This window comes from Canis lupus, chromosome 17, assembly GCF_011100685.1.
Source record: "Canis lupus familiaris isolate Mischka breed German Shepherd chromosome 17, alternate assembly UU_Cfam_GSD_1.0, whole genome shotgun sequence".
Lineage (NCBI taxonomy): Eukaryota > Metazoa > Chordata > Mammalia > Carnivora > Canidae > Canis > Canis lupus.
This window is the reverse complement of record NC_049238.1, coordinates 35,082,572-35,104,306: the sequence shown is the minus strand read 5'-3', so window position 1 is coordinate 35,104,306 and position 21,735 is coordinate 35,082,572. Positions and strand designations below refer to the sequence as shown.

At 43.9% G+C, this 21,735-nt stretch overlaps 1 protein-coding gene and 2 long non-coding RNA genes across 8 annotated transcripts; 2 read left to right on the top strand and 1 right to left on the bottom strand.

Annotated features, from left to right (window-relative positions):
• Positions 1-2: 2 nt before the first annotated feature.
• Positions 3-963, top strand: LOC119869698. The gene is made up of 2 exons (XR_005372390.1): positions 3-371; positions 482-963. It is a non-coding gene; the product is annotated as an uncharacterized LOC119869698 (long non-coding RNA).
• Positions 330-20,901, bottom strand: LOC611670 (zinc finger protein 514). 6 transcript variants are annotated; one of them, XM_038561417.1, is made up of 5 exons: positions 20,406-20,901; positions 18,872-18,960; positions 14,477-14,603; positions 14,054-14,137; positions 330-623 (listed from the first exon to the last, which is right to left on the bottom strand). In XM_038561417.1, exons 1-5 carry the CDS (start codon positions 20,452-20,454, stop codon positions 436-438), a joined length of 537 nt encoding a protein of 178 aa, XP_038417345.1. In that variant the 5' UTR covers positions 20,455-20,901; the 3' UTR covers positions 330-435. The 6 variants fall into 6 exon arrangements, with proteins under 6 accessions (XP_038417345.1, XP_038417342.1, XP_038417340.1 ...); XM_038561414.1 differs by lacking the exon at positions 330-623 and adding an exon at positions 7,665-11,689 and having other exon boundaries at positions 18,872-19,850; XM_038561412.1 differs by lacking the exon at positions 330-623 and adding an exon at positions 7,665-11,689.
• Positions 20,902-21,127: 226 nt separating this feature from the next.
• LOC111090603 lies at positions 21,128-21,488 on the top strand. The gene is made up of 2 exons (XR_005372389.1): positions 21,128-21,242; positions 21,340-21,488. It is a non-coding gene; the product is annotated as an uncharacterized LOC111090603 (long non-coding RNA).
• Positions 21,489-21,735: the final 247 nt, after the last annotated feature.

Genomic DNA, 21,735 nt, shown 5'->3' with positions numbered 1-21,735 from the left:
TGTGGCTGAATTCCCGGAGGGTCGCGCCGCTGCGCAGACTGCGGGGGGGGAGTCTCTCTACCGGCAACGGGATAGAACGAGTCCGGCGCAGCGGCGGACAGCCGCGCTGGGGTCCTTGCGTCAGGACCCGGGGGCGGGGCTGGCGGTTCGCGTCCTCGGCCGGGAGGCGGAGACCGGAAGCAAGAGGCGGCGGACGCGTGCGTGCGGTCGGGTCCCCGGTACCCGCGGGAGCCGCGGCCGCGGACCGTGCGCCGCAAGCGCGAGGTACAGACCAGCCCGAGAAGGGTCTGCGGGAACCTACAAGGGGTGATGTCTCGAGGAGGTTTGGAGTGGGCAGACGTGGAGTCTAAAGCTGTTCCTACCCAACTCCGGTAAAGCTCTGAAGTCTCTTAGATTTATTAAGGACGGCAGGTACCTGGCATTTCACACGCGCGCTTACGTATTCTTGTGATTCTCACGTTTGGTCACATTCATATCCCAGACCCACGCTGTGGTGTTTGCGCCCGTCCTGCTCCTCGTGGCTTCGTAGCGTCTGCTCTGGGGCTGCCCAGATGACCGGCGTATGTGGACCGAGAAGAGATACCGACTTCGTGTAAGAAGCTGGTCTTCCTGCTCAGCCAGACCTCCGATTTTCAAATTTAGCATAAAAATATTTTAACATGCAGAAAAAAAAAAAAAAAAGAGTGACACGTTAGATTCCAAAAATTAAGGTTGACACGGTCGCTTCATCTACTCTTTTCTTTTTCTTTGCTGAATTAGACAACCTGTTTCACTCCTGTTTTATAATGCATCCCATTTTTAGTAGACTTAACATACCAAGTTGGCTACATTAAGAGAGGTTGTTCACACTCAGCACTGGCAGGTATTTGGGTAAGAGGCGCTTAAACAGTGGATTGAAGAGGGAGAATTACTGCTCATTTAAAATTTTTTAAAAATTAAAATTAAAAAATTTTTTAAAAATCATAGATGACAGGATTCCTGCAAAGATGGTCCCGACAATTCCTTCTCTGCCTCTAACTTACGTGTTATCACTCTCATCAAGAAGTGAAGTTTATGGGGAGCCTGGGTGGCACATTGGGTTAAACATCCAACTCTTTTTTTTTTTTTTTTTTTTTTTTAACATCCAACTCTTGATTTCAGCTCAGGTCGTGGTCTCAGGGTCTTTTTGTTTGTTTGTTTTTAAGATTTTATTTTATTTTTTTTAATTCATGAGAGACACAGAGAGAGAGGCAGAGACACAGGCAGAGGGAGAAGCAGGCTCCCTGTGGCAAGCCTGATGCAGAACTGGATCCCAGGACCCCAGGATCACAACCTGAGCCAAAGGCAAACACTCAACCACTGAGCCACCCAGATGTCCCTGATCTCAGGGTCTTTAGATGGAGCCCTTTGTTGTGCTCTGCACTCAGGACGGAGTCTGCTTAAGGCTCCCTGTCCCTCTGCCCCTCTCTGCCTCTAAACATAAGTAAATTAATCTTCAAGAAAAAAAAAAGTGAAGTTTATTCCCCCTTTCTTGATTGTCCTTATTACTTGAGCTTTGATCAACAGAAAGTGGTGGAAGGCCTCATCAGACTTGAAGAGGCAGAAGAGAGCATCAGTGAACTAGAAGATAGAGCAATAAAAATTATACAGTCCAAAGAACAGAGAGAGAAAAAATTAGAAAAATGGAGCTTCATGAACATTCCAATACACATCTAATGGGAGTCTGAGAAGGCAGAAAAAAATATATATGAAGACTGCATTGGAAAGTTAGTAGTGTTTCTAGGACTTTCAGCAAGGCCCAAAGAGGACTGGCAGCTTCCACTTTCATCCCCTCTGTATCCAGCTACCATGTAAAGAGATGTAGTTCAGCCTAGCCAAGTTGACTTTTTTTTTTTTTTAAGATTTTATTTATTTATTCACAAGACAGAGGCAGAGACACAGGCAGAGGGAGAAGCAGGCTCCATGCAGGGAGCCTGATGTGGGACTTGATCCCAGAACTCCAGGATCATGCCCTGGGCCGAAGGCAGACGCTAAACCGCTGAGCCACCCAGGGATCCCCCAAGTTGACGTTTTAAAGCCATCACAGTCCATCCCATGTCAACTTGACACACATTTTACAGGAACTATTATAAAAAAACTCTATATGGCATTATCCCTTACTCAAAAACTATGTTGTCCTTACCATACATAATATTCTGGAAAGGCTGTAAGAACTAATGGCATCTTTAACTTAAAATTAGCAAAACTTGGGGTGCCTGGGTGGCTCAGTCAGTTAAGCACCTGCCTTCAGCTCAAGTCATGATCTTAGGGTCCTGGGGTCAAGTCCCACATTGGGCTCCCTGCTCAGTGTGGAGCCTGCTTCTCGTCTCTCCTTCCCTCTTCCCCTCCTCCCCCACTCATACTCCCTCTCGCTCTCTCTCAAATAAATAAATAAACTCCATAAAATAAATGCCTAAATTAAAAAAATAGCAAAACTTTTAGAAACCCTTTGGCAACCCAGCCAAACGTAGTCCTTATGGCCAGAAACCCTTATTATGTGGATCACTCCCTTGGAGATAGAACAGTTATTCCCCTAAAAACTGATAACTGGAAAGTCCATTTATTTAGAGGTTCCACTTCCAACACTCTACCCTGCTGCATGCAGACATGGCAAAATATTGCAGGAGAATCATACCCAGTCTTAGCATCAACAGGTTAAGGCCACCTTCTCATAGCATCTTCCTAAATAGCCTCTTTATGATCTTCAGCCATGAGATTTTATCTACAGGAAGAGACATCAGAGAAAACTGCTCTTGAGGGGATCCCTGGGTGGCTCAGCGGTTTAGCGCCTGCCTTTGGCCCAGGGCGCGATCCTGGAATCCTGGGATCGAGTCCACAACAGGTTCCCGGCATTGAGCCTGCTTCTCCCTCCTCTTGTGTTTCTGCCTCTCTCTCTCTCTCTTTCTCTCTCTGTCTCTCTGTCTCTCTCTTTCTATCATAAATAAGTAAATCTTTTTAAAAAAATGCTCTTGAACCTCATTGTATGGGACTTTATCAGGTACTGTCAACAAAAATACAGCAGTGGAACTTCAGGGAGTTAATTCTTCAGTATATATTTCACAACTAAAAAAGGAATTATTCAGAAAGTAGATGTAATACAACTGGAAGCCTACTCCACTAGAGGACTTCAAACAGGATTCTCCAAGACACTCTAGAAGCACCTGATCTTCAGAAGTATATCTCTAACCAAAGACTTCTGGAATAAGTAGGTGACCACAGATAATAAGTAGCTTCTGCCCAAGATGTCAGACCAAGATTTCTGTCAGTCCTGTCTTTTTTTTTCTGCTTGCTCATATTTTTCTTATTCCTATAGATACATGGTTTTCTGCTTGCTCATATTTTTCTCATTCCTACAAATACGTGGTTGTTATCCACCCATAATGGTCCTTTCTTCTGTTTTCTGTCCTCTTTACTATAATTAGTTCAGAACATATTCATTCTGCCATTCTTAAATTATCCTAAATGGTAAGCACTACTCTGTCTTAGCTGCTGAATATGCCATCCATTGCCAGGTCACCAGTGTGTGTGTGTGTGTATGAAAGCAATTCTGGTCTCATCAAATGAGACTATAGGGAATTATAGTCAATGGTTTTTCCACTTGTACCTACAGGGACAAATGATCTTAAATCAACCTGTGACTACTAGAGTCCCTGTCTCCCATAAAATACTAGTTATTACACTCTAATGATCAGACCACAGGTAACTATAAATTTGAATTTGACAGCCTTTCTGAATATCTTGACCTCAGCCAAAGACTCCTCTTTGAGAATGAATTCAAAACAAGCAGCTTGGGTAGCCGGGGTGGCTCAGCAGTTTGATGCCACCTTCAGCCCAGGGCGTGGTCCTGGAGACCTGGGATCGAGTCCTGCGTAGGCTCCCTGTATGGAGCCTGCTTCTCCCTCTGCCTGTGTCTCTGCTTCTCTCTGTGTGTCTCTCATGAATAAATGAAGAAAATCTTTAAAAAACAAAACAAGCAGCTGACACCCCCCAGGTGTCTCTGCACTCCTGATGTGCTTTCCCAGACATACCTCGCTCCTTTCATTTAAAGAAGCCCCATTCTTCCAGTTGCTAGGGCCATCTAGATCCACCCTAGACTCCTCTAAAACCCTTCGTGTAAACAACCAAGAAATACTGTCATCTCCCAATTTAAAAAAAAAAAAAAAAAATTCTAGCATCTGACAGTGTCTTACCACCTGTTTCCACCCTCTGGCCCAAACCACCAGCATCCCTTACTAGACACCACAAATGGCCTCTTAACTGGTCTTCTTGCATTTGCCCTCGTCTTTTTTGTTTGTTTGTTTGTTTGTTTGTTTGTTTGTTTGTTTTTTTGGCTACTCAGCACAGAACCCGATAAATCAGTCCATGCAGCTTTATAGTATAATGGGTCAGTTACTTATCATTTACAGGAATCCAAATAGGTAACAGAGCTAATATAAAGCTTTGGTCCCAATCTCATGTCATGAACAACATGTTTCCCCTTGACTTTTATGTGTCCCTACTAAATTCTACCTCCTTTGCAGCCAGGACAACTGCCTTGTTTTTCTCAGACTAAAACCTAATGCAGTTTAGGAATAGTATCCTGAGATCTGTCTATGTACAGAAATCCCTTGTACAGATTTCCTAACTGTAAATCACCAATGCTGGAATTTCTAACTCAGGAGCTCCATAATGAGGAGCTTGATTATTCAGGCACTCTGGTGAATTGCTAACTCACAGTATTTCCAATGGAAGGAAATAAAAAAACTTTAAGAGACCTATAACTGATTCTGGCAGATGTTATTAATGTTATTAATAATATGTTATTAATAATATCACCTCTTTCCCCCAAAAAATAATATCACCTCTTCACTACATAGAAGATCTGTTGTCTGCCTTATTTTTACTGGCACAAGTAGTTACAGGCAATTTCACTGCTCTAAACTTTTCATTGATTAATCATGATGGTATCTGTACCATGGCTATAATTTCTTGCTATTCTTAGATGCATGAAACAGGCATGGTAGCACAGTCTGCAGAGTGCCTTAAAACATTACTTGACTCAATGCTTTTGCACAGCTGCTCTCTTATTACATGATTGCTGTGATGATACAACAACAAAAATATCTTAAGATACAGTTTATATGAAGACAACTGAACAATCCCCAAGTTGTGAAGATCTGAATGTCTAGTGTCTCTGAATTGTCTAACCTCTCTCAAGCAAGAGAATGACCAAAGAGGAGGAGCTGAGGGACTAAATATACCAATGGACACACCGGATAAGACAACAGAACTCTGACACATACCTCTGCCAACCAGCCTGAAAGGCAAACCACAGCCTCTACAGCAGTCAGCTCAGAACAGCCAGAACTTGGTCAATGACTGCGAGTTCTATTTTGTTTGCCCCCCACTTTCAACTTAGGACCAACCGTAGAAAGCCAAATAAGTTTCCCAAACCAATCACATAAGATGTTCGCTCCTAGTTAACTGACCTCCAGCTTTCCCATGCCAACAACCTCCAATCAGGGCGTACCTGAAGCTTTCTTCTCATTACAAAGCATTCTTACTTTCTGTATGCCTCTGGATCTCTGCCAAATGCAGGTGATAGTAGCTGATCCTTTGCTATAACAAGCTCTGAATAAATAGCCTTTGTGTTCTCATTTGAGTGGGCTTCACTTATTTTCACAAGTACAGAGCCCTTCATCTTACAGAGAAGGCTGATACCGGAGAGTTATGGATGTGGCCTCACACCCAATTGGCTTTGCAGTATTTGGGTCTCAAGAAACAGATTCCTGGTCATCTGTCAATATACATCATATTCTTTTTCCTTAATAACAGAATCCCCCAAATTTTAACTGGGCTCTTTGCTGCCCAAAGACCAATTTCTGGCCTCCCTTGCCATCAGCTGTGGTCCTAAGTCTAAGTTCTTGCCAGTGGTCGATAAGTAGAGGAATATCTCAAGTGTAGTCTTCATGTTTATGATTTATTTGAATACTAATTGAAGAATTGAGGCTATGGAGAAAAAGGAACCCTCTTGCGCTGATGGTGGGAATGCAAACAGGTGCAGCTGATGGGAGAACAATGGGAAAAGAATGTAGATAAAATTAAGTCCCCTTACAACGTACAGCCCATTGACAAATACTTGGATGAAAAGAAAAAAATAATTGAAGAAGCATTTTCACATTGTCTTAAGTGTGTGCTGTGTCATAAAGAACTTGGCTGGTCTTTGTCCTTAGTTCCTGGAGTTAACTAACTCCTAAACCCATGTTATTTCCTCAGTGATAAGAGTATCTTTATTATTCATAGTGGGTCTCTGGGACCACACCTGATAGTTCATGCTAATGAGAACTTTTGGTTGCCCCTAGTTTATGATAATTAGGTGATTGAGGATGGGGGCTGGCCAAGTCAGAACAATCTTGTGATTAGAGGGTTGGGATTTTGAGCCATGTGATATCAGCCTGACCTCCAGGGAGGGAAGAGGCCCTGAAGATTGTGTTCAACTCTGGTCAACCAGCTATGACAACAGAATGAAACCCCAGTGAAAACTTTGGGCTATGAAGCTCAGGTGAACCTCTCTAGATGTCAGTACTCTGCAGTTACATATTGATATGCCAGCAGGTGATGTGTTCCTGGGAAAGATGAAAGCTTCACATTTGAGATGCTCCCAGACCTCAATCTATGTGCCTCTTCCTTAGGTTGATTTTGATTTCTATCTTTTTGCTATAATAAAATTATCATAATAAATATAGCCCTTTCCTGGTTCTGAGATTTGCTCTAGAGAATTATCAAACCTGAAGGGCTGGTGGGAACTCCCAAGTTTGTAGCCAGCTGGTCAGAAGAGTAGCCTAGGGACCCTCAAATTTGTGGTTGGTATCTGAAGTGAGAGCAATCTTGTGGGGTACTCTATCTTTAACCTGTGAAGTTTGGCCTAATTCTGAGTAGTTGATATAAGAAGTCATTCTAGTGCTACAAAATAAAATAGCAACGAGTTTTTATGTATACACATACCAACCCACCCCCAAAAGATGGAACAATGCCAATCTATATTTGAATTTGAAAAATAATTATAAGAAGCAACACTATTTTTGTAAGAAAATATTTAATTGGTAGTTTTCTAGAAGGAAAGTTTTTCATCTAGTACAAAAGTATGAAGTCAGGAGCACCTGGCTGGCTCAGTCAGAAGAGCATGCGACTCTTGATCTTGGAGTCATGAATTCAAGCCCCATGTTGGGTGTAGAGATTACTTAAATAATATTTTTTTAATGTGATATATCTGTACAGTAAAATATTTTGTTTTAAAGTGTGAATTCAGGGTACCCCAGGTGGCTCAGCGGTTTAGCGCTGCCTTCAGCCCAGGGCGTGATCCTGGAGACCTGGGATTGAGTCCCATGTCGGGCTCCCTGCATGGAGCCTGCTTCTCCCTCTGCCTGTGTCTCTGCCTCTCTCTGTGTGTCTCTGGTGAATAAATAAATAAATCTTAAAGTGTGAATTCAGTCAGAAGCAGTGAGTAAATGTAGGCAATACAAATTTTTCAACTTAACACATGGTTAGTAAGCACCTACTGTGTGCTCATTTGAGAGGAAGTATGAGAAATTATCTGAAGCAGCTAATGTTTCAGGAGACAAGAAAGTGGCAAGCTGATAAATGATTCAAATAGATCAAGACAGTAATAAAAACTATCCCAACACATCTTTCATTTTTAAAAACTTTAAGCAAACACAAGTGCTTTTACAATTGCAAGTCAGTAAGATAATGACTTCACAGTAGTGTTCAAGAGAATTCTTCCCTGGGGCATCTGGGTGGTTCAGTCAGTTCAGCGTCTGCCCTCAGCTGATGATCCCAGGGTCGTGGGATCAAGCCCCACATCTGCTTCTGTGCTCAGCACGGAGTCTGCTTGTCCCAAGTCTACTTGTCCCTCTCCCTCAGCCCCTCCCCTGACTCACGTTCTCTCTTAGGTAAAGAAAATCTTTAAAGAAAAAAAAAATGAGAATTCTTCCCTGATGAGAGGGTGTTTGAACAGGGTTCTGACTGCCTATTAGGCTTTAGAGAAGTGGAGAGGGCATTCCAGGCTGGTGGAACAGGCAGGGGACTATGAAGGCATGTTTGAGGTATGGCAAGCAAGTTCGTCTGTAATAGAGGTTCTTGTCAGGAGCAACAAGAGGTTAAGGCAGAGTGAAGAGGACATTAAATACCAAAGTGAGGAGTGGGAATTTATCTTGTGGGCAGTACAAAGACTTTCAGATGGAGAAGTCAGTGCACACTGATAAGAATAGTTACCACCACAAAGATAACAAGAGGGGTGACACCTGGGTGGCTCAGCGGTTGAGTGTCTGCCTTTGGCTCAGGGCGTGATCCCAGAGTCCCGAGATCAAGTCCCGCATCAGGCTTCCTGCATGGCGCCTGCTTCTCCCTCTGCCTGTGTCTCTTATGAATAAATAAAATATTAAAAAAAAAAAAAGATAACAAGAGGGACAGATGTTAAGCAAAGACCAACTACAAAGTTTCAGGTATCCGGGTATATAAAGTGACTTAGGTTGGGATTAGAAAAGGGCACTGGGAGAAAAGGTAAGTCAACTAAGCTATTACTAATGTAATTACATTTGCTATTTCTCTCCTGTACACCTTGGCTTTCTGGGAAGAAATTCCCATGATTTCTAGGTTCCTAGACTGGCATTTTGATTTCAGCTGTCCAGATGCCTCCTGTTTATCCTATCTGCCTGCACCCCTCTGCATTAGCCAACTTGTGGGGCCCCTAGATTCTCCCAGTCTTCATGGACCACTTTGAACCGATTCCCTGAAGTCTGGCTCAGCTTCCTCATGTGGATTTAAAATGCTTGAGGGACTGTCTTTAGTATAAACTAATATTTTTAGTCAAGACTCTTCTGCTCTATGCTAGCTCCTACTCTTGGCCTCTCCTCATAAATTTCAGATGCAACATGATATAAACTTGAGACCCAGTAAGCTTAGGGTTAACTACTACAGAAAATAAAGACACACAGATGGCTTGAAGTAACAGACAAGATAGGAAAAGTAGTTTAGCAATAGTTGGTGTATCTGTGTATTTGATATTTTATGAAAACACTTTTACTGAGGTGTAATTTACATACCATAAATTTTACCCATTTTGTGTGCACAATTCAATGATTTTGTTCAACCATCACCATAAACCAGTTTTAGGACATTTGCATTACCCCAGTAAGATTCTTTATAACATCTGCATTTACTCCCAGTTGCTTCTCCCAGCACCAGGCAACCACTAATCTATTTTGCCTCTGAGGATTTTGCCATTTCAGGACATTTCCTATAAATGGAACTATGCAATACATGGTGTCTGGTATCTGGCTTTCACTAAGAATAATGTTTTTGAAGTTTTTATTCTTTTACACATATTTTAATGATTTTAATGTTTAAAAAGATTTCATTTAATTTCAAAAATTCCAAATCTCACAGCATAAAGATTTAATAAAAATTGTCTTTTGGTCAAACTTTAAAAATACCACTCCATTGCCTCTTAGAGGTAACATTTAGTGCATGGGGTTTTGTACAGAAGACCTTAAGTCTCTCAATCTCAAAACCACAGCTGTGAACCAGAAGGAAAGAGGCCCAGCCCAGTGCATGGTATTTTCAGATGTTTTCTTAGCCCTAAAATAGGGTGGAGCTGCATCACTGGTGGCTCTCCATCTTGTTCAGCCTCCATTCTCTTCACCCACACAATAACACCTCTGCTCCCATCAGTAACAGGATGGGGAGGTGAAGCACAGTGCAGTTATAGAGAGCCTCCACCAGGCAAAAAATCACCAAATTAGTTGATTTCTCAGATTCCTTTCAGCTCTTGTTTTATGAATCTCAAGTCTGAAAGGAACTTCCCCCACATTTGTTAAGTTCCCAGGGTTTCTCTTTGGAGTAAAGTCTTAGTGTATGCTGAAGCCTGAACTATACTAGCGGGTTTTCCCAGTTTCACCAAATTCAGAGTCACTCTAGTGCACATTCTCTGATGTGCAGAGTGAATGGAACATATGCCAATGGCTTTTCCACATGCAATACATTCCCAGGGTTTCTAGCAGGGTGAGTTCACTGATATTTATAAAGGAAAGAGATTTGGCTGAAGTCTCTCCCACATTCATCATTTCCATAGTGTTTTTTTTTTCTCAAGAATAAATTGTCTGATGTTTATTAAGAGATGAGCTCTACTAGAAGGCCTTCCCACACTTATTGCTTTCAAAGGGCTTCTCTTTTGTATGTGTTCTTGGTGCTTAGAGAAGTATCACAGATGGCTTTTATCACACTTGCAGTCTCTCTCCAGTTTGAGTTACATGATATTTATTTATTTATTTATTTATTTACTTACTTACTTACTGAATAAAATGTGACTGAAGGCTGTGTCATACTCATTGCACTGATAAGGTTTCTCTTGCCAGTAGAAACTGTCTGATGTTGAATAATGTGTGTCCCCTGACAAAAGCCTTTCCAAATCAGTCACATCTACTTGACTTCTCACCAATATGGCTTCTCTGAAAGCCCACCTTCTCTCTTGACATCAATAGAGCTTCTCTTTAGCATGTACTGTCTGATGTTGAATAAGACATGTTTTTCTTTTTTTTAAGACATGTTTTTCAACCAAAAGTCTTCCCACATACATCACACATGCAAGATCTCCCTCCAGTGTGTCATGTGAGTAATGTGTGCACTCCAGCTTCCTACATTCACTGAATTTATATGGCTTTTTTTCCAGCATGACTTTTCTGATGTTTAATAAGAGATGCAGTATGAGCAAAGGCTCTCCCACATTCATTACATTTGTAGGGTTTCTCTCCAGTATGAAATCTATAATGTTGAGTGAGAGAGGAACTCTGGCTGAAGGCTCTCCCACATTTATTACATTGGTAAGGTTTCTCTCCAGTATGAAATCTATAATGTACGATGAGAGATGAGCTCTGGCTGAACGTTCGCCCACATTCCCTGCATTCATAGGGCTTTTCTCCAGTGTGAGTTCTCTGATGTTTAATAAGGGATGAAGTATGACCAAAGGCTCTCCCACACTCATTACATTTGTAAGGTTTCTCTCCAGTATGAAATCTATAATGTAGAACAAGAGATGAACTCTGGCTGAAGGCTCTCCCACATTCACTGCATTCATAGGGCTTTTCTCCAGTATGAGTTCTCTGATGTTTAATAAGGGATGAAATATGACCAAAGGCTCTTCCACATTCACTGCATTCATAGGGCTTTTCTCCAGTGTGACATCTCTGATGGCGCCTAAGTTCTGATTGGAAATGGAAAGACTTCCCACATTCATTACATTTACAAGGTTTCTTCCCTGGATGGGTTCTTGGGGAGTTATTTCTCCCTGAAGTCTGTCTGAATTCTGTATCACTTTTATAGGATCCTTCTCTTATAAGAACACTGTGTTGATTAGCAAAGACTGATCTTAAGCCTAAACTTCTCCCAAGTTCACTCCATTCATGATCTGTCCTTAGGGTAGTAGATTTGTGAGTGATTGATATTTCTTTCAGATGGGTCTCCTGGTCTTTTGGATGTATCTCTAATTGGTCATCATGACCACGGGTTGCTTTCAGTTGGCAGAAGCAGAGTTCATCTCTGATATGTTTTTCCACTGGTGTTGTCTGGAGTAAATCTTCTTTGGAAATTCCCTGATTTAGTACTGATTCTTTGACTTTAGGCTTTTTCTCCCAGTCTGAGGGGGAAAAAAAAACAAAAACAAAAAAACCCCAACATTTTAGCATTACTTATTCCATGTGCCCAGAGGAAGTCCTATAATGGATGTAAGATAATAAAGTTTTAAAATAATATCTGAGACATACACAGTTTCTTTCAAAAATAGTATATGTCCAAAGAAGGTTTTGAAGTTATCAAGAAGTGATAAGCAAGTGAATGGAGATTAGGAAAATCTGAAAAAACAGTGTTTGGATTCCAGTACATAAGGTAAATCCAAAGATCATAAAGATGAGAAGATGGTAGGAAGATGTTCTCCACAAAGTCCCCTCAGCACCTCAGTAATATATTGTATTACTGTATATAATTAAGATAGGCAGAATAATTCTCCCTCAAAGACATCCATGCCCTAATCCCAAGAACTTGTAAATATGTTACTTTACATGATAAAAGGGACTTTGCAGATGTGATTAAGGGCCCACACCTTTAGATGGGGAGATTATCCTGGATTATTCAGTGGGCTCAATCTAATTACATAAATCCTTAAAATCAGAGAACATTTCCTGGCTGGGTCAGAGAGATGTGGTGTGAGAAGGATTCAGCCCACCACTTCTGGCTTTGAAGGTGGAGGAAGGGCATCAATGAGCCAAGGAATGTAGCAGTCTCTAGAAGCTGGAAACATTCCTCAGTCTGCAGCCAACAAGAAAACAAGGATCTCAGTTTCACAACTGCAAGAAATTGCTTCTGCCAACAATTCAAATGAGCAGAAAACAGATTCTCCCCTAGCCACTCCAGAAAGGAAAACACCTCTTACTGACATCTTATGTGAGATCCATGTGAGATCCATGTCAGACTTCTGACCTATGAACTGTTAATAAACTTGTATTGTTTAAAGTCATTGTATTAGTTTGTTTCAGCAACAGTAGAAAACTAGTACAATAATAACACTTCTGGGATGCCTGGGTGGCTCAGCAGTTTAGTGCCTGCCTTCGGCCTAGGGCATGATCTTGAAGTCCCAGGATCGAGTCCTGTGTCAGGCTCCCTGCATGGGGCCTGCTTCTCCGTCTGCCTGTGTCTCTGCCTCTCTCTTTCTCTCTCTCATGAATAAATAAATCTTTTTTTAAAAATAACACTTCTGAAGAGGTAAATGACTAGTGATGCCAGATTCTAAGTCAGTAGGTCTTATGTGACCCCTGGAAATCTGGATGTTCAAGAAGCTCCCTGAGAGATTCTGAAACAGCCATGTTTGTAGAGCACTGTCAGCAGACATATTTATCTTAAGACTAGATGAACAGGTCATACCCTTGTTCCCATTCTGGATCAAAAAGATCAAGAAAATATTCATGAGGCAGGAATCAGCAAGTTCCCTCTCTGTCCTCTCTTCTAGGCTCCTTTAATGAGGCCCAGCCTGGGGGCACCTGGGTGGCTCAGATGGTTAAGTGTCTGCCTTGGGCTCAGGTCATGATCTCCAGGTCCAGGAATCAAGCTCCACATCAGGCTCCCAGCTCAATGGGGAGACTCCTCCTCCCCCCACCCTGCCCCCCTTGCCATTCCCCCTGATTGTGGTCTGTTTCTCTCTCTCTCTCTCTCTCTCTCTCAAATGAATAAATAAAATCTTAAAAAAATAATAAAAATAATTCTTAAAAAATGAGGCCCAGCCTGTGCTCCCAGGATTTGAGCACTGAGATTTACCTCTGATCCAGGGCTATGATTCTACCTCAGAGATAGACATTGGCACAGACTGTCACCTTCCTCCAGTGTGCTTGAACTACACATGGCAGGTGGGTCCAGAATTCTGCTCCAAGAGGTGAGACCTGTCAAGTACTCTCAAGTCACCTAGGAATGCATGGTCTCAAAGAAATGACAACAGACAGCAGGGAGTAATCTTTGTTCCTGGAACCAGCTCTGTTGAAGCTCAGCTTAATCAAACTTGAAGGTCTTCACCTTGATCTTGACATCCACCTGTCTGTCCTTGCCTATAACTCTTTAATATATAGGCCACTCAGCTGCACTGTTTGGTCTTTCACTCTCTTAACCCTGCTGATACAGGATAGCCTGGCCATTTACAACTGTCAGTCCTTAGATTCCATCCAACATTACCCATGTGACATCTAGTGATGCTGAGTGGCTCCAAGAACCCAGAAGGGGTGGGCAGAGATAGGTATCAAAGAAAGCATAAATGCTAGAGAAGAAAATGAACATCTCTTCTTCTGACACCAGATATAATTACAAAAGCTGAAGAGTATTTAAAATACTGCAGTGGAGGGCTCCTGACAAGTGGCCTCACCTCAAAGGAGAGCCCCCTGACCCCCAAGGGCTCAGGAAAACTTCTCGCCCATGGCTGGTTCTTACTATGTGTGATACTGCTTAGGTCTCACTCACTCACCTGTTGAGATTTCTCCCTCTAACACACAGGGCTCTTTCCCTTCCTCCAACTGGGAGATCACATATGGTTTAGACACTGGAAGCCCTGACGGTAGAAAAAGAAAAGGACCATGACTGCATATGTTAGAGGCCAAGGGTTTGGCCCTAGGTCTTTCTGGGGGAGAAATACTGTAGGTGTGGAGAGTCTCCAAAGAATAGGCATTGTAAAACATTAGGAGCAGAATCATGAAACTTATTACAATTTCATATGGAACAGGACCTTTCTTAGGCATGAGGACCCCAAAGACAGTGTAAATGTCTGATTCCATAACCCCAGGGCAAAACTCAGCCAAGAGGCCTAGAAACTCCAAGTTTTTAAACACCAATGAAATAAAGATGGCAGGCCTAATGGGCAGACATTGGGCTTTGGAGGAGCCGAGCTCACCCAGAGAGGCCAGGTTCTTGAAGTTCTCCAGCATCACTTCACTGTACAGGTCCTTCTGAGCAGGGTCCAGCTGCCCCCATTCCCACTGGGTGAATTCCACAGCTACATCCTCGAATGTCATCAGATCCTGAAACATAGAAAACACCCTTGGACCCTTAGGGAGTGCACTAACAGCCCTGAGGAGAAGAGAGGGTGGTGTCTGAGTAGAACCTTAGGATGTACAAGGGATTCCAAGAGTTCCTAGCTATCCCAATGCCCCATTTTGGGTTTTGTCATCTCAAAAATATTTTAAGCTGCTCTAGGGATTGTATTGTCCTTACTATTTGGTATTCTATCCAATGCACACTTTTGTCAATATCATGGTGCTTAGAAATAGAATTAGGACCTCAAGGGAATCTGGCCTGTAGAAACATTCTGCTTAGGTAAGGGAAATAAATGCAATCCATTTTCAACAGGTTTTACTCTCAAATTAGTTGCATTTAATTAGAATCAACTAGAAGGAACAGACTAATACGTTTTTCATTCTTTAAAAAAAAAATTATCTACTTATTTGTGAGAGCATGTGAGTGAGTGTGGGAGGGGCAGAGGGAGAGGGACAGAGAAACTCCAGCAGGCTCCTCACTGAGCTTGGAGCCTGACATGAGGCTCAATCCCAAGACCCTGAGATCATGACCTGAGCCCAAACCAAGAGTCTGATACTTAACCAACTGGGCCACCTAGGGGCCCGTTTTGCATTCTCAAATGCACTAGAATCAGCAGTCTCCTGTTTTTGAAACATGTGACCTATAATTTTAATGACAATTTTACTAAGTCCAAATCAAATAATTTGGGATTTATAATTTATCACCCCCTCCCACTAGTACAGGCACACAGTTCAGCAGAAGTATATCAAGTGGCCTTATAATAAATCAGTTAAGCCTTTTGTGAGTTGGATTACCATGAATCCTCTCCCCCAAAGCCTATTCACTTTTTAATTCCTACTCATTCAGTTCCTGAATGTGCAAAATTGACAGTGAGACCCTGGATCCCAGGTCCCCATAAGGTACAACTATTCTGGGGGTCCCAGCCAGAACTATCCTGTCATCATCTAACAGCAATTAGAACACGTCCCAGTTGATTTACACTGTATAATAATCCACATATCTGAACTAAAATGCAGATAAATGAAGGCAGTATAAATTTACTTTTTCCAAAATATGTTTAGAAATCAAATCCCATTTAGGCATTGATTCCATTGGATAAGTCAAAGTAAAATTTTACATTAACACGAAAGTCTGTCCAAAATATAAAATATGGAAAACTCACTACTATTTGTTCAAAATAGTCACTGGCTCTCCCTACAGGATTGAGTTCCCAGCCCCACTGACCTAGTGGTATTCAAATAATCTGCTTTCCCAAATGGAATGTAAAACATGTAATGCAGGCAAGATATAAACCTTTGTTCGTATAAGTCTTTGAGGATTTGCTGTTATACAGCATAACTAGCCTAAAGTGACTCATTAAAAAACTGGTACTCAATATAGGGTTCCACCATAACAAAAACCCTAGAACATGTGACTTTGGCTTCAGGGCCGGGTAGTAAAGAAACTTATTGGTGAGATGGCAGCCCATGTAATTTGGTGGTGGAATGTGTGCTAAAACAGTTGTCTGCAATAACTGGAAAGATGGACAACATAAGCATGAACTTGTGATGTTTAAGAAGAGGCTAGGACATCAGTAGTGTGAGTTGCTTGTTATTGACAGAATTTGACAAAATACTACAAGAGAAAGAAATGAGCTCAAGAGTTTACCAGTTTGACAAAAATAAAAAAGGAAAGCAAAAGAAAGTGTCCAGAAATTTCAAGACTTGCAGAGTTAGAGATTTAACCAATTATCGTTTCCAATTGGTCAAAGGCAACATAGATAGGGCTTTTGCATGACAAAAGATTATTAAAATTCAACCTAAGGGAAGAACCAAATCATGAGTGTGGTAGTCAAACCTTTTGTTTAAATCTCTGAATAATTTCAGATAGCTCCCAAGAAATCCCTTTCAGGGCAACTAAATTGCTTAGTGACTAAGAATGGTTGTCCCGAGATAACACCCAAGTTCCATAATTAAGCCTAAAGGAGCATATTAAAAAAAAGAACTCTGGGTTAAACTGTTGACATATAGAAATGATAGAAAACAAATAGATTAAAAGCTGATTACAGTTCAAGAGTTACACTGAAAGTCCGTGACTTGAGAAAATTCTTGGGCCATCAACCTACTCAGGCAGGATGAAAAACCTGCTTAGCCCTCAAGTGACATTATTCTCCAAAATCATTTCATTGACCAAGGAGGATACTACAAAAGGAACTTGGGAGCAGAGCCAAGAGCTAAGGGGAACACTGGACTGAGGAGCTCCACCTAGGAAGGAGAACCAGAACTTAACCAAAAGACTTCCCAATCCTGAGATCAGTGGGGCTCACCAAGTCTGCCAAGTGGAATTTCATAGTTGCTATGGACCTGAGATTGCTGGGCTACCCCCATGCTTCCCCATTCTGAATAGGGATGCTTATTATGATTATCCTATCTCCATTGTTCCACTGTACATTGAATATATGGATTGAGGCAATTTGTCCTTTAAGCTCATTGTCTCCAGATCCAAAGGAGAAACATCCAGACCTGAAGGTGAGGCCATCACACCATCCAGGACTTTGATCTTGATGCTCCTACTAGTTAACTAAATGGAGTTTTGGGTTATCTTGAGGAGAGAATTTGTGTGGAGGAAGGGAAGTGAATATTTGTAAGAAAACAGACCGTATTAGACTAATTATGTGTTCAAAATATTCACTGCCCCTCCTCTGGCACCCCTCACTATGGGAGGCTTATACCTCCCACTTCAATGATGTTAGTTAGGCTTGTCACATGACTTGCTTCAGCCAAAGGGTTGTGGGCAGAAGCAACACCTGCCCCTTCTGGGCAGAAGCCAGAACCACTTCCTGGTTCTGACATTGCACTTTTCCCTGCCACATAACATATCCCAGCACAGGGTTGATCTTTCAGCCTTAATCCCAGAGCAAAGAGGGTTGGAGCAATCACAGCTCATCCACTACTGATATGTAACATAAAGAAGAAATACACCTTTGTTACTATGAGCCATTGAGGTCTACAGGCCATTGTTATTACCACATAACTAAATTAAGCTGATAAAACTCTGAATCTCTACATTGAGGCCAAAGAGGTTTAAACTCTATTTATTACTCTACTAGTTATTTGTAAGAATTCCCTATTGGTGGGGGTTCCCCTACTGGCTAGAAGATTAAACTCAAGTGTCTATCCTTAAGCTAGAATACATAAACTACCATATTGTGTGCTAGGAAACAACGCAGGCTGGCATCCACAGCCCTCCACTTGGTTCTCCAGCCTACTACAGCCAAATTTGAATCCACTTCGGAATCAGTCACCATTACCTCCTCTACTTCCATCACAGCTGAAGCTGACAAGGACTAAGCAGTTACTATTTGCCGGAAGACTCCAGCAAAAATATGAGGTAATTGCATTATTGAGTGGTTAAGATCTTAGAGCCAGACAACCTGGATCTGAAACTAGGATGCCTTTCTTATGAGCTAGATAACCATGAACAAGTTACTTTATCTCTCTGCGCCTTAATTTTCTTGGTTACCTCTCTGTGCCTAAGTTGCCACTCTTCAAAATGAGAATGTTTGAAAGATGAAATGAGGCAGTATAAGTAAGTTGTGTAGAGTAGTTCCTGATACATATTTGGTTCTGAGTACATAATGGCTATTGCTGTTTTTATCACTATCATTAATGTGATTACCATCCTCATTCTACAGTTGGCAAAAACAATGCATGGAGAAGTTAGGTGAGTCTCCCAGCCAGGAAGTAGTGAGTTAAGTCTATTTCCTCACTAATCCAGGAAGATAACATTGGAACAAGGACACAGCCTCCATACCTTCAGACCTCCTTGTCCCCTCTTCTCCATAAGCCTTCCCCCAACCTCTCCAACACAGGGTTATTCTTTCACTAAACCTTGAAGGAAAGGCCTATCTGTGCCACTCCTCTCCGTCATTAACCACAGATATCCTTACTGTGACTGGGGCTGCATCCTGAGCACCAGAGTCCTCCCCTTTCTGTGGTAGTGACACATTTTCAAGGCCAAGGATCTCTCACATTACTTGGTACTCACTGCAGTGCTCATGACAGAAATAAATCACAGGATCTGACTGCATACTGAGCAGAGGGGAAAGGGTTCTGGAAAGGGATGGGGAGGCCAGCATCCACCTTGATGAGCTCAGCCTCCTGCAGAGCAGGAATTGGGGTCAGTCTGGCGAACAAAGAGGCCTCAGAGAAAAGGAGGCAAAGACATCCATAGTTCAGTAATTTGAGGAAAAATGAAGAGAACCCCAACTCACCTGGGGCCTGGCTTTCAGGAATAAACTGGTTGTTCCCTTTTCTCCTGGGTATCTCTCTGGAGGAAGAGCAGGGTCCTGAGAAGGGAGAACTAGGAAGGCGAAAGGAGCATAAGGAAGGCTAACCCTATGGCCTTTGCAGCTCCCAGACTCCCCAGGCTGGAGATCCCTGAAGAGTCAATGTGTCACCTCCATGGTTCTGGGGACAGAGCTGGGTTAAAGGGAACTGAGGGGCAGCTTCTAGCTATCCCACACAAGGGAGAAGTACACAACACTCCACTCCCCTGTCCAAAGGCCACAGCAGGCTGCAAGTAACTGAAGTATCACTATAGTCTGGCCACTCCATTGGATAGTTGTTTACTGGGCATCCAACATATAGGTCCTCTACTAGGCCTTTTTAAAACATAAACATGGAGAAGACTTTCAAGGAACTTTAAATCTAGCCTGCCGTGTAAGACAGGTTAAGAATACAAGACAAGGCCCAAGGCACAGCCAGAGAGGGATATAGACTTTAAGGAAAAGAAGTTACACCTTTCCCCTTATCCTTGGGAGCCCAGGTCAAAGGTCAACTCTTCCTGAGTTCCCAAGCACCAGTAGGTCTCTGTAAGCACATTTTGCAAGTCCTTCTATGATAGAGTTTTGTTTCATACTGTTTTTAAAGCCTGAATACAAACAACTAACCCCAGCCATACCAGAGTAGTGATTATAGCTAACAAAAACAGAAGCATGGAAGTGGCAGGCAACATAGTATAATCTAGGTCAGCACTTCTCAAACTTTAATGTGTGTACGGATTCCTGAGGATCTCATTAAACAGACTCTCATTCAGTGGATGTGTACGGCCTGAGAGTCTGCATCTTTAAAGAGTTTCGAGATGATTCCTGTGCTGATGGTCTACAGAACACAGAGCATAAAGGAATACATGGGGGGTGGTAGTCTCTAAGATGTGGCCCAGTTCTTTTGGCCAGTCTTGCGACCTTGACACTGTGTGAAGAATGAAAAATCAAATTAAAATGCCCATTTGATGAAGGACAGGAGATTCTAAATTTACAAAGGAATGGCTTAAAACCTCCTGGGTCACCTGGTTTGCCCGGTCCCTAATACTAATGAAAGGGTGTCTAGAGGAGGTACCCCCCATGTACACTGCTAATCTCCTACGCAGCTGAGCTAGCAGAACTAGAGGAATCTCACTACTTATTGAAGCAATAAAGGAAATGATGGCGAGGCTCTAAATGGCCCCGCTGCCATCTGATCTCTGGCCAAGGGCCACTCCCTCACAGCCTCCTCTCCCACCCTCCCTGCTCTCTGGCCTTTGGAAAGTCTTCCGTGGCCATGGAAGACTGGCCTCTACCACAGTGTCTGGACACTGGGACTTCATGCTCCTGGCCCTGAAAAATCAGGAAATACCACAGGGAAGGCGGCTGCAGCCTCTGCCCCATCAGTGGGTTCCCCGGCCTCTCCCTAGGGTCGCCCTGCGCCTCGGCCCGCTACTAACTCCCCAGAAGGGCTTCTGGCCCTCTGCACCCTCGAGAGCCAAACCTGATGCAGTGGAGTCCATAGCTGGGGCTAAGGGGCGACGTCCTTTCATTAGGTCCAAATCTCTGTCCTGTGGCCTCAGCCCTTCGGTTCGGGCAGCAGAGAGCAAGCTGGGTGACACCGGGCATTCCCACTGCGCGCGGAGACGTCCAGCCCACCCGCGGGGACCAGAGCAGGGCAGCCAAAGCCGGACGCCCGGGCGGGGCGGTTCCCCGCTTTCGGGCGCGCGCTCAGACCCTCACGACCCGGGCCCGGGCCCGCTGGCCCCGCTCGGCCGCCCGTCTCCTCGGGACCAGGCTCTGGGACCCCGTTCCCACGCGGACCCACACCCACAGTGACCACCACACCACCAGCGACCTCGGGGCCCAGTGCTCCTCCGCGGCCCTAGGACAACCGGGATTCAGGGGAGAGCCTCCCTGGGCAAGGACCGGCCCTGCAACTCTGTCCCGCAGCTCCAGGCCTCCACAGCCCCTGCAGGCGGGCAGGCGGGCAGGCGGGCAGGCGGGCAGGCGGGCAGGCGGAGGGGCTCTCCCAACGCCGTCACGGACTGGGGCGCCGTGCCCAGCACAGGCCTGCCCGCCCCAAGGCGCGGAGCCCACAAAATGTGGAGCCCACCGCGGCCGCGGTACCGACCCAACACCCGTCCCGCGCCTGCGCAGACGCGCCGCCGCGCGGAGGTCAGAGGAGGGAGGGACGGCGGGGCGGGGCGGGGCGGGGCGGGGCGGGGCGAGCGCGCCTGCGCCCTGGAGCCCGAGCGCCGGGTTTCGGGCGCTGGGTCCCGGCGTCCCTGGGAGCTGCTGTGCTCCCACCCCCCTCTAGGAACTGGGAGCAGCCCCTCTGGTAGGCTCCGTAGCGGGGTTTGGGGCTGTCCAGCCAGAAGCCACTGGAAATTTTTAATAAGAAGCCTGGGCCCTACCTGATTTGTACTGACTTCCAGGAGGTTCCCCGGGCATAATTCTTACCGGCTGCGCAAGAGATACTGAACGGCTCATCGCTAGCTACGAAGTGCTGTTATACAGGCTGTCCCGTGCCTCTCCGCCTTTTTCCCACCGCCCCAAGTTCTCGAATAAAGGACCATGGACTCCTTCCTGCTCCAGAAATGAGTATCGTTTAGGACTTGAAAGAAATGTAGAGACGGTCTGAATATTAAAACAACGGCTCCCCGGTGGCAGTCCTCGGCCAGAGAAGGGACCTGTGGGGACTGAGAGTGGTTTATTGTAGACCCTATCTAGGGGTTCAGGGACAACCCTTTAAATCAGGGCAAAACCTCCCATCTTCCCATCTTGCTTTCAATCTCTGTGTCACTTTTTGCCGGCACTATAGTGGTACACAT